Raw genomic sequence first — 13124 nt, forward strand, 5'->3', positions numbered from 1 at the left:
TTGAGCGCCCGTCCCATCTGCGAGACCGGCTTATTAAAACTTTTATAATAATCTGTCAAATTGTTATACACCGTAATTTCTCGAAGATCTAAAGTCTACCCATTTTTAGAGACCTCTATAATAACGTTAAATTAAGAAGAAAAAACAACCCGCGATTCAAAAATTTTAAGTAGATCAAACTCAAATTTTCAGCACGGAGCGGGCTAATGATGATTAAGTAGGTATAGTTAAAAACACGCCTGAATGTCAGCTTTCAAACAATAAAAACTATATCAAAATTGGTATACCCGTTTGGATGCTACGATGCCACAGAGAGACAGACACGTCAAACTTATAACACCCCTCTCTGCCACTTTTTGTAACTAAGAAACTAAGGAGCTTTCGTGGCCTTGGATAGACTTTTGAATCGCAGTCAGGTACCAGTTCGATCCCAGGTTTTGGTGTGTATTAGAGAGATATTCAGGTCTCAACAATGATATTCTACTTATACAGAAATATATTACGTCCATCCATACTATTTTCCGGCTCAAATCTCTTCCGAACAATTTTCAAATTTAAATTACAAACATTGACAAGTTTGACAGATAAGTGAAACAAAAGATACGAAAAACCATTTACATAAAAGAGACAGTTCTATTTTTAAACGTCGAACCGTATCGCTGTCTCTTTCTTCGCCTGAGCTATGACGAAAATTAGATTTTTTCCAGATTTTTCGAAAAAAGAATTGAAAATGTAAATAATTGAGGTATTTATTGCAATCAAGACATGTGGTAAGAGATTCCATGTGTTTTGTTTACTTTCGAGTCATAATTGGTACATTTTCGATACACGCACGACGTCATTTTTAATTTATTTAGGTAAAACAAGACGCGGCACATTCTTGACTGCGCTCGATGCAGACTAAACAACAGACGGCCCAATTGGGCCGTATTTGAATCTTCACAACGCGCGCGGTAGTAACATATCTGCTTTAAGTTTTTCATCATTGGGTCTTATACGGAGAAAAAAAGTTTTTATTGACTAGTTCATTACTGAGGCCTACTAAGGGTACTATGTTTATACAAGAAATTGAGTTGCGTAAAAAACCCCCGACACAAAAAATCTTAACTTCCTTTTAAAAATTAAAAATAATACACTCCCCAAAACTTTTACACGGCTCAACCGATTTTTATCAAACATGTCTAAGAACACTCGCACGTGTCATTTTTAATAGAAAAAAAACTAAATTGAAATCGGTTCATCCGTTCAGGAGCTATGATGCCACAGACAGATAGACAGACATACACGTCAAACTTATAATACCCCTCTTTTGGCGTCGGGGGTTAAATTAAATATTCTTTACTTTCCTCGCGGTATTCGTATCTGCATCTGTCGATTGTGCCTAATTTGATTAAAATCGGCCCGGTTGTTTTGAAGCCTAATGCAAAAAAAATGCATGCAAACAGACAGTCTTTTCTCTATATAATAATTAGTAGCGATGCCGCCATAACTGAATTTCTCTGCTATATGATTAAACTAGGGCCAAACCAAAATGATAAACCCATTTCTACTGAAATCCTGCTGACAAGTAACGGCGCAGTTTGCCGCGCACTCCGTCAATCATGCGATGACTGGACTAAGTGAACGTTTCCCGCCAGTTTGCCGCCTGCCCGCACTTCCGCCCGCCCGCCCAGCCACCCGCCCAGCGTCACAGTGATGATCTCCACAATAGTTGCTAACTTTACATATTACTCGCTCGTTCCGAGTGCACTGTACACTTGCAAGCACAAAATGGATGCACATCATTTTATTAGACATTTTTTATGAGTGAAAATGTATTTATTTATTTATTTATTTATTCGTTTATTTATTTATTTATATCACATGGAAAACTTACAGCTAAGTAATGTCGATGGCAATTTTATGTATGTATCAGAGAGCCAATTACAAGTTTTCACCTCTAAGTAACAGATAAAATTATACAAGATATTGTGAACGGTCTTATAATTACATAATATAGAAATGTATTGCTAAATAGATGACTAATATAATATATTATAATAAAGATCTTTATATAAGGCAAACTATTCAATCGATCGCATGCAAATGTTGACGAAATAGTTTTTATTAGTTCAACGTAGAGTTTTGTTTGTAAATGTCAGTTAAATAATTTTCTGTAGTACGAGTATGAATTCTTACAGAGCCAGTGAATTTGATATTAATTATCTTCTATTAAAGGTGATCCCTCACCGAGAAATGTAACATTATAGATTCGTTTTTGAGCATTACATTAAAAAAAATACCTCCCTGACCATGCTTGTCGGTCACGTGCAATGTAACACTAAATAATAAACGTATTCTTAATTAATTCGTAAATATAATTGTATTCTAACACTAAATATTCGACTTTGAGCATTACATTACAATACTACCTCCCTGACTGACGAGCTTTCGCGTGTAATATTGTAATATTTGACATTCAGCATTCCATAGTAAGTTGATGTTACAAGTTGTATTAAGATGATACACACTGTATCATTACAATGCAAGGTGCGCATTGTAACGCTCGGTTTTGTATCATTATAGAGCTCGACTCTCGATTTTCCCTCACTGATGTAATGCTCGACTCTGTAACATCACATTACAAGCGAATGCTCCCGGTAACTCCCCCCCTAACCTTTACGTGAAATAAAAATATCTTTTGGTTTGAATTGCCCTACATAATTTAATTTTCATTTGAAACTTGACAAATGTTTGTTGTGTCAATATCATATTTCAATTTCCACCGAACATCAAGACAGTCGCTTTGACAATTTGACATCTAATGTCGTAAAACGAAATCTATCATTATTCACGATTAAAACGTCATTATAATGATTAAAACATTAAAATTTAATCCTTTTACTTCCTGATTTATGCGAAAGATATTCCTAACCCCTTATTTCATTAATGTGAAGCATAAATCATGTTATAAAACTACTATCTATCCGTGAGCATTAATACACTATGACGTTTTAATTTCATAATTTTAATGTTGTTTGTCCCCCAGTTTGTCATGCTATTTACCTATAATTACGGACGATAACGTTACTTAACTTTATTATTTGGGGTTCGGCGGCCATAGTTTTAGTAATTGCTTTCAAATTAACATCTATGCGTTATCTATTATATAAAGGCTTTTTATTATTTTTACGTGGTTTTCCGCAAACTTTTACAATAAATAGGTCACTGATGTATTTTATATTTCTACTGATTTAAGGTCGATATTTACATAATCCATGTCTGGGTCATTTCAAAAATGTTTGAATTTAGGCTTAAGAAAATTTTTGGCGGCAGTTAATGTGTTTAAACCGTAAATTTTTCCTCGGCAGTAAAATCAAAATTAGTTCCGAGCTTTAAGCGTGAAAACACACTTTCGTATCATTTGAATATATTAAAATAATATTACTTCATCTTCTAACGAATACTAATGAAGACACAATTCCAGCCTATCAACTCTATAATAATATAATCTAGCGCACTTCTATCATGGTGGTATTTAACTTACCCGGCAGTGTACCCGCGTCGGTAGTTGGCAACTATTCCTCCGTGCGTCTTCATCGTGCATCGTGCCGCGAACAAGATTATTGCACTTCGGTCATCACTGACGATGTTTAACTTATAAACTGTTACATCGCCTGAATTGTTTCATGTTGTAGTTTCGTTCTTAGGTGTACGTAATGTTATAAATGCGGTTGTCTCTCTATATCTATCCGTCTGCCTGTTATTTCGCTAAACCCACTGATTTTGATGGGCACTTAGACCCGGTGCAGCTAAGTTCTCCGTGGTGCGGAGAGGCGGGGGAGTGATGATGATAATACCCTGAAGGAAAGGTGTTTAAGCACCAATGTGGAAATATAACTGGTGTGGTATACTATCTTATGATTATCGTATTTTCAAGATGGCGGTGTGACGTCACGGGGCGTCGTGAAAAAATCAGTCGCAGTGGTCTCGCGGTAAGCTCTTGCGACACAATATAGGAAAGTTTTTATTCCTGGAAAATGTATGGTTCCCGCGGTAATGGAACTTTAAGTTTTTGGCGGCCATCTTTTGATAGTCGTGTTTTCAAGATGGCGGTGTGACGTCGCAATGGTCCCGCGGCACGATTTTACTCCGGGAAAATGTATGGATCCTGTGCGATAAAGGAATTTTTAGTTTTTGGCGGCCATCTTATCATGTCTATGTTTTCAAGATGGCGGTGTTACTTCACTAGTGGAGCGTCGTGAAATAATCAGTAGTAATGGTCCCGTGGCACGCTCTATTAACGCTCGTTATTATGTCGCGATCATTACAATGATCTAGGGGAGTCACGTCGCACACCCACAGGGGATACTGGATTCATTAGTTTTTAAAGTGGCACTCGAAAAGGATAGGTTTTTTTAATAATTTGCTCTTTACTAGATGTTTGATCCAAAAATGTATGGGTATACTTTTCAAAGTATTAAAGCGTAGCGAATATTTTAAAATAGATATTGGCGACAGCTGGAAGACAAAATATTGATTTGTGGTGTATAAGATAAGCCACATAAGTGATTCCTGAAAAACGCAAAATAATAGATTTACTGATAGAGTAAAGTAACTTTATAAACAATACATATTTCCGGATTTTTTCGCGTACTTTTCTGACGTTTCAGCTTCTTTATAGCGGCTGTGCAGATTACGGACGTAATTGAAGAATTTGAGTTATCTCACATAATATAAGTATGTGTCATCTGATCAAGGCACAACGTAGTTTTGTAATTAAAATGTAATAGTTCATAATTTACGTTGTATCGCAACAATAACTTTTAATAATATTCATGGTGACAAAAAAGGCATTAAATAAGTTTCGATACACAATCCCCTTCATGTGTGCGGTCCATTCAACGGTCATTACTCCAAAATTGGCCATTAAAGTTACCTATCCCAGAAAATAATTTACCATTATACATAGGATAAGTGGCGCATGCTAATGTGGGTGCAGCTACATTGATTTGAAATTATGATGTGAATAGAAGTCGTATAGGTAGAAATTACTGCTTGACCTATAGCTTTATCGACAAAATGGTTTTTGTCGCGTAATTTAAAAACCATAAATATATTTCATATACTTAAGCTATGGGCACATTATATATGTATATAGCATAAACCTATAATACGACAGTACTCGTATATATTAAGTCTATGGTATATAGTATATGCTTGAACTGATCTACGTACAAATTTTGGAAGCTTAAAATATCACTCTCCTCTATTGGCAAAATTAGAATCCCTGTTTTTATAGAGGTCTTTTTGATTAATTATTCTGTGTTATAAAGTTGACCAATCGTGTTATGCTATGGGTAATTCAAAGATAAAAACATGATGAATACTGACAATGAACTTTAGCTTTAGTCAGTGTTGAGAAAAATCGATATCGCTGCAGCCAAATTATCAAGGCGTCACCTTCAGATTCATTGGTTCACAAGAAATGAATTGCCTGTCTCAATTTGTCATTTAAGTTGCCTGTCTGAGGCTGAGAAAGGACTGAGTCTACTTTTTAGTGCGAGTTAAGGTAAGGGATTAAAAGAGGGGTTTCAAAAGATGAAAATTTGTAAATTATTCCAATGCTTACGCAGGCAAAGCCGCCTGTTTTAGCTAATCATCTACAACACTACGGACGCATAGTTACCAAAACATACAACTCTTTTTACTTGTGTGGTTAAAGAACCTAAGTGTATAAACTATATGTTTTATGTACGTCTGTATGTCGCACTCGGCAGATATACGACTAGCGTCGCCCCGCGGGCGCGCATTGCGAATTCATACGAGTACCACTCCGCTCAAGTGGTTTTTGTACAATTCTATAATGTATTTGATGTGTTTATATAGTATTTTTACAGCTCTGATCTTACATTATGTGCTAAAACAAGTTTTTTTACAATGTTCAATAACGAAATTAACAAATTTATACGTGGGAGAGACATGCTTCGGCACGAATGGGCCGGCTCGACCGGAGAAATACCACGTTCTCACAGAAAACCGGCGTGAAACAGCGCTTGCGCTGTGTTTCGCCGAGTGAGTGAGTTTACCGGAGCCCCTTACCCTTACCCTATTCCCTTCCCTACCCTCCCCTATTCCCTTCCCTTCCCTACCCTCCCCTACTACCCTATTTCCTCTTAAAAGGCCGGCAACGCACCTGCAGCTCATCTGATGCTGCGAGTGTCCAAGGGCGACGGAAGTTGCTTTCCATCAGGTAACCCGTTTGCTCGTTTGCCCCCTTATTTCATAAAAAAAGGCGTCTTTACTAAGGGCCCATATTTTTACACGCTTCCGAAGTTTTGGAGATTGCCGCACACATACTTACACGCGAGTAATTAGCTAATGCAGTTAGTTCCCGTCATATTAGACTTAATTCAGAATGAAATTCCGCGCTCCAGAATAATTTTAACTGAAATGTTATTTAATATCTTAATTTTTACGGTAAAATATTTTGATATGAGCATAATTTTGATGTATATTAAAATAATTGCGGCGTAAAGAATTTAAGGTATATAATTGTGTAATTCATGTTATAAAACCTTTTATGTAGTAATAAAATACGAAATGTAGAATAATTAAAATCGGCCAAGTGCGAGTCGGACTCGCGCACGATGGGTTCCGTACCGTTAAAAAGCAAAATTAGGCTTGTGTTTTTTGTGTGGGAGCCCCCTTAGTTTTTTATTTTATTTCAATATAATTATTAAATATTAAAGTACACATATTATTATAACTGAGGATTTTGTGAAAATTTCAAGTATCTATCTGTTACCTTTATTGATATAGAGCCCCCCTTAAATATTAAATTTATTTTGTTTTTAGTATTTGTTGTTATAGCGGCAACAGATATGCACAATCCATGAAAATTTCAACTTTCTAGCTATTACCGTTCTTGAGTTACACACACAGACGGACAGACGGACAGGCGGACAGACGGACAAACAACGAAGTCTTAATATTTAGTAATAGGGTCCCGTTTTTACCCTTTGGGTACGGAACCTTAATAATAATAATATTAAGTTTTAACTACGGGATCATTTCTATATTTTTAACTTGTAATGCCTAAATGCCTGATAGCTCAAATTGCGTGATTTTCGAGGGGTAAGTCAAACATTTCTGTTTTTTAGGATTCCGTACCCAAAGGGTTAAAACGGGACCCTATTACTAAGACTTCGATGTCTGTCCGTCTGTCCGTATGTCTGTCTGTCTGTCTGTATGTATGTCTTTAGGCTGTAACTCAAGAACGGTAACAGCTAGAGAGTTGAAATTTCTGTTGCCGCTATAACAACAAATACTAAAAACAAAATAAATTAAATATTTAAGGGGGGCCCCCATACAACAAACGTGATTTTTCAAACATTGTTTGCTCGGTATCAATGATGACAACCAGATTGGCACCTGTAATGTTCACAAAATACTCAGCTGTATTTATACTTTAATTATTAATAACAAAATTTAAATAAAATTAATAATAAAGGGGGGCTCTTATACAATTTTTTTTACTATTTTTGCTCTATAATGGTACGGAACCCTTCGTGCGCGAGTCCAACTCGCACTTGGTCGATTTTTTAAACCCTTAAAAAAAATACAATATCGTTTCTGTTAAAACATTTTGGACATAATAATAATAATAATAATAATAATAATAATAATAATTCAACACATCACTACATCGCAAAAGCATTCAATTCAGCCCTCCAGGATCCCAAATTAGTACCGCTATTTATGATGCAAGGAATAACATATCTAAAGCCTAAAGATAAAAATGATACAAAAAATCCGACTAAATACCGTCCAATTACCTGCCTTCCAACTCTTTACAAACTACTTACGTCAATAATCACACAAAAACTAAATACGCACATTACTGATAATAAAATAATCCATGAAGAACAAAAAGGCTGTGCTAAAGGCTCAATGGGCTGTAAAGAACAACTTATCATCGACGCCCAAATACACAATCAAACTAAAAAAGATCATAAGAACCTTTATTACGCATACATAGATTACCAAAAAGCCTTTGATAGTGTCCCGCATTCTTGGTTGATACATGTCCTACAAATATATAAGATTAATAATACTTTAATTCACTTTTTACAATACATAATGCATAAATGGTCTACTAAACTCAATCTAAGAACAGTCAATACCACCGTCAGTACCTCACCAATTAAAATTAAACGTGGCATTTTCCAAGGCGACTCACTTAGCCCCTTATGGTTTTGCTTAGCTTTAAACCCTCTATCTAAAACTCTGAATAGGTCAAACTTAGGATACATTATAGATAAAGCCAATAAAATCAAAATCACTCACCTTCTTTACATGGACGACATAAAACTGTTCGCACCTGACAGGCAACAACTGGAACACCTATTAAAATTAACGGAAAAATTTAGCGCTGATATTTACATGACATTTGGAACTGATAAATGTAAAATTAATTGCATTCTTAAGGGCAAACATACACATACAGAACCACTCAACTTAGAACTACAAGAAGGAACAATAGACAGCATGCAAGCTAAAGACACATATAAGTACCTAGGTTATATACAAAATACAGCTATAGATCATAAAGAAATAAAAAATACTTTAAAAATTAAATACAAACAGAGACTTAATAAAATTTTGAAAACTCAATTGTCAGGCCGAAACAAAATTAAAGCTGTAAATACCTATGCGATCCCTATATTAACATATTCATTTGGAATTATCAGGTGGTCTGACACTGATTTGGAAGCTCTCAACACCGCAACCCGAACCGCTTGTTACAAACACAATATTCACCACATCCATTCAGCAGTTGAAAGATTTACAATAAAGAGGAAGCAGGGAGGGCGTGGCTTTATAGACATAAAAAATCTACATTACACACAAATAGATAACCTCCGAAAATATTTCAAGACAAAAGCTAACACAAGCCCACTCCATAAAGCCATTGTAAGTCTACCTCATTCTGGAACACCGCTACAGTTTAATAATGACCAATTTGACCCTCAAAATAAAATAATTAAAATTGACAACAAAATAGAAAAATGGAAGAGCAAGGCTCTACATGGTAAATTTCCGTACCAGTTAAGCCAGGACCATATCGATCAAGCCGCGTCATTCTGTTGGTTAACTAAGGGCAACATTTATAGTGAAACAGAAGGGTTTTTAATAGCTATACAGGACCAAATTATCAAAACTCGCAATTACTCCAAATTTATCCTCAAAGAATTCGTAGAAACTGATAAGTGTAGATTATGCCACCAAACCACTGAGACAATAGACCATATTACCGGAGGATGCAGTTCACTAGCAAATAAAGAATATACTCACCGTCACGATAACGTAGCCAAACATATACATCAATTAATAGCAATCAAGTTTAACCTTATAGATACACATACACCGTACTACAAATACAAACCATCTAAAGTTCTAGAAAATGACTCCGTAAAACTCTACTGGGATCGCGATATCGTCACAGACCGCACCATTCTAAGCAATAGACCAGACATGACCCTCACAATTAAATCTGAAAAAACCACTTACCTTATAGACGTCGCCGTTCCAAACACCAACAACCTAAAACAGAAACACACAGAAAAAATCCAAAAATACATACCGCTCGCAGATGAGATCAAACAAATGTGGCATCAAAACACAGTAAAAATAATCCCGATTGTCATCTCCTCAACCGGTGTTATTCCAAAAACGCTTGCCGCTGCACTTAAATCCCTTGACCTTCACAAAAACACATATATACAGTTACAAAAGTCAATCGTTATAGATACCTGCTCTATAGTCCGCCGCTTCCTTAATTCATCTTCATCCTTCCCTTCAACTCATACCAATTAAACTTTTTTCACACTACATGAACAGGATACTTGGCAATCGCCCGTACCTGCTTCATTCTACCGGTTAAAGCCGAGACAAATCTATTTTAAATAATAATAATAATAATAATTTTAGACATAACAATACGTCTAAGGTTCAATCCAGACCACAACGCGACGCATTTCTAATTTTGTATGGATTTGACAGACTTCAATTGCTTGAAGTCTGTCAAATCCATACAAAATTAGAAATGCATGTACGCGTCGCGTTGCGGTCTGAATTGACCCTAACGGGTCATTAAAGCAATGTATCATTTTTGGCTAGAAAAGAACTGAACACAGAACCTCCGTCTTTCCGAAAGTCGGTTAAAATAGTCTTCATACAAAAACTACCTTTATAACCTCTTGTCAATCAAATCCACACTCAAACAGTCATATTCACTAGTCTCACTATTGAATAGTGGTGGGCGGCTGTGGCGGCTAGGGCGGACGGCATTGCCTGGGCGGATTCAGCATGGCGGCCGGATTATGCACATTTAATAAATCCAACGGTGACGTGTGCGGTTGTTTATTTGTTTATGCCGAGTTACAGGATTTGCAGTCGGAAATGGAATTAAAATTAGTAATGGAAAATATTCGTTTGTGGTGTGGAAAAATATATAATGGATATATTTTAACACTGTACTGATACATACAGTATAGATACAACATACTGCATTTATTATCCTAAGTTATTATTGCTTTGTAGGTTATTTTTCAGGCCAAATATCTGAAAAATAACAGCCACTTACAAATACCTTTATACAAGTTGGTGTAAAGCGAAAAGTCAAATTAATCTTTTTTATATATGAAGGGCCAATACGTTTTCTTTATCGCTTTTTCATGGAATCGCCGGTCTAAATGTATGAAATTGTCATGATACGAGTCGAAGGGCGCTTTCAGAATATTATCGACATCTTTTATCGATTCCATACAGTTTTGATCAGCGTTTTCGTAAAGAAACGATAAAGAAAACGAGGTGGCTAGGGGCTCTGGGCATATTATACCAAAATATTAATAATAACTCTTTTATTTATTTATGTAGGACGAATATTTCGTAATAAATTGTTAAATTTTGTAAAACAAACAATTTCATCTTGAATACCTCAAATGAACTCGAGTTCCCATTTCGCTCGAATTACAACTTACAGCACCAACCAAGCATAATAAGTCCAGTAACTGATATAAGCTGCGCATTGCCGAATTGCCTTCTATTTACAATTATATTTTGGGTGACTGCGGCCTCATCCTATTTAACATTGTAATGGAGCTGAGAGAATTATACCACACTTGAATTTGTCTTCTGCTTCGCATAATTTTTGTGGGCATAATCAAATATTTTGCCACGGTTAAAACATTCCTATAAAGAAGCCCTTAAGCCCAGGGTTTAAGCAGGTTTGATAGATCTGCTTAAATAAACATAGTTTTCCACTTATTTAACCAGATTTTCAGAGCCTATCTATATCTGTTGGAGCTATAGGTATATAGATTATACAATATACATATTATTGTCTGTGACTTCGCATATAAGTAATCCTATTTTAAGGGATTAAAAAATAACTGCAAAAATAAGAGAAAGTAGCAAAATATTTTCATCATCCGAAAAATACAACTCGAAACCGAAAATTGTGTCATCTCACTAACGAAATTATTCTAAACAAGACATAATTCGTCTTTACTTACATAACTCAGCACAAAGAGCTGCGTAATTCACTGAAATTGGATGCTTTCTTCCAATTTTCGGTCCGAAACATAAATTACCCGGAATTAATTCCCGGGAATTCCCGCGGGAACCGGGAACCGGGAACCTGCAGACAGCGGGAATGTACTGTCAACTGCGTAATGCCTTTATTGGGGCAGCCGGGAGTTGTATTAGATAAACTAGAGCTTATAATGTGGGAACGTTCCCTAACTACGCTATCAATTTCTGCTATTTTGATGGTAATTTTATTTTTACGATATTATTACTAAAATAATATCGTACATACATATATACATGATCATAATATATAATATATGGCCAGATAGGCCATGTTAAACTTAATTATGCTTCTATTCTGATTTCTATACAGCTTCATGTATTTTAAGCATAAAGTTCTTGTTATCAATACTATGTATTATATTATTTATATGCGTTAATTTGTTAAAGGTGGTTTAAAGTTCAAACAAAGAACTGACAAAACAAAAACAAAAGAATGCGTAAAAGGTGCTAACACACCTCATTATGAGCCGACGAAAATGTCTCGAGACGAATTGACAACGATTAAAATACGTTAGCTGATCAACAAACTAAAATAGGACACAATATGTAGTATAACACCACTAATTCTAAGCCAAACAAACCGAAATACCAAAGCCCACCGATATACAATGCTATATGGAACGATAAGTACTATACAGTGGGCTGCTCAAATGTGGCTCCAATTTTAAACAAAAGTACCTAAGGCAATAATGTTTTCATTAACACTAAGTCTCTCCTAGCGAATATTTAGGGCCATGTATCCTTAAAATAAACAAATTCTTAAAAAAACTTAGTTTTTTTAAGAATGTGTTTATTTTTTTCACAAATGTCTTAGGTCTAAGATTCATAAACGGTAGTAAATTTAACTCTGGAACAAACTGTCACCAGCAGTATTTCCGAATCTATACGACCTGCACAGTGTACACCTTCAAGAAAAGAACGTATTCCCTCTTAAAAGGCCGGCACCAGCACCAGCAGCTCTTCTGATGTTGCGAGTGTCCATGGGCGACGGTAGTTGCTTTCCATCAGGCGACCCGTTTGCTCGTTTGCCCCCTTATTTCATAAACAAAATAATTATAGGATTGGTACAATTAGTAGTAGGCACTTAGCGTTAGGGGTTGGTGAAAACGGGCACAACTCTTCCATATTTGTATTTCGATGGCACAGAGGCGTAGAGATGAAAATCCTTCAAAAGACAACATCCATAATTTCGTCTGGAGTGATCTATGCGCGCGACGCGGATACAATTTTAAGAGTTTGAAAGACAGGAATGAAATTATGGCCCCATTCGGTAATTAATATTGGCTGACGAGTGACGTAACGGCTGTTCTATTTTGTACGGTTCTGTCATGGCATCTAACCGTGGTATTTTATGGGAGATTAAGAGGTGAGGCGCGGATTTATTTCTTGTTTCGTGGATTTAAGAGGTTTTATGTTGCAATAAATAAGACATCAAATTAAAGTTTGAACATAGCTAGTGTTAAACGTAGCGTAGATTAGAAGCGTTA

At 35.8% G+C, this 13124-nt stretch overlaps 1 protein-coding gene across 1 annotated transcript; it reads left to right on the forward strand.

The window, feature by feature from the left end:
* The first annotated feature begins 9516 nt into the window (after nt 1–9516).
* Nucleotides 9517–11962, forward strand: LOC121737385. The gene is made up of 3 exons (XM_042129057.1): nt 9517–9849; nt 11736–11799; nt 11892–11962. The coding sequence occupies exons 1-3, from the start codon at nt 9517–9519 to the stop codon at nt 11960–11962; spliced, it is 468 nt and encodes a 155-aa protein (XP_041984991.1).
* Nucleotides 11963–13124: the final 1162 nt, after the last annotated feature.

The sequence above is a fragment of the Aricia agestis genome, chromosome 20, assembly GCF_905147365.1.
Source record: "Aricia agestis chromosome 20, ilAriAges1.1, whole genome shotgun sequence".
In the NCBI taxonomy this organism is placed as follows: Eukaryota; Metazoa; Arthropoda; class Insecta; order Lepidoptera; family Lycaenidae; genus Aricia; species Aricia agestis.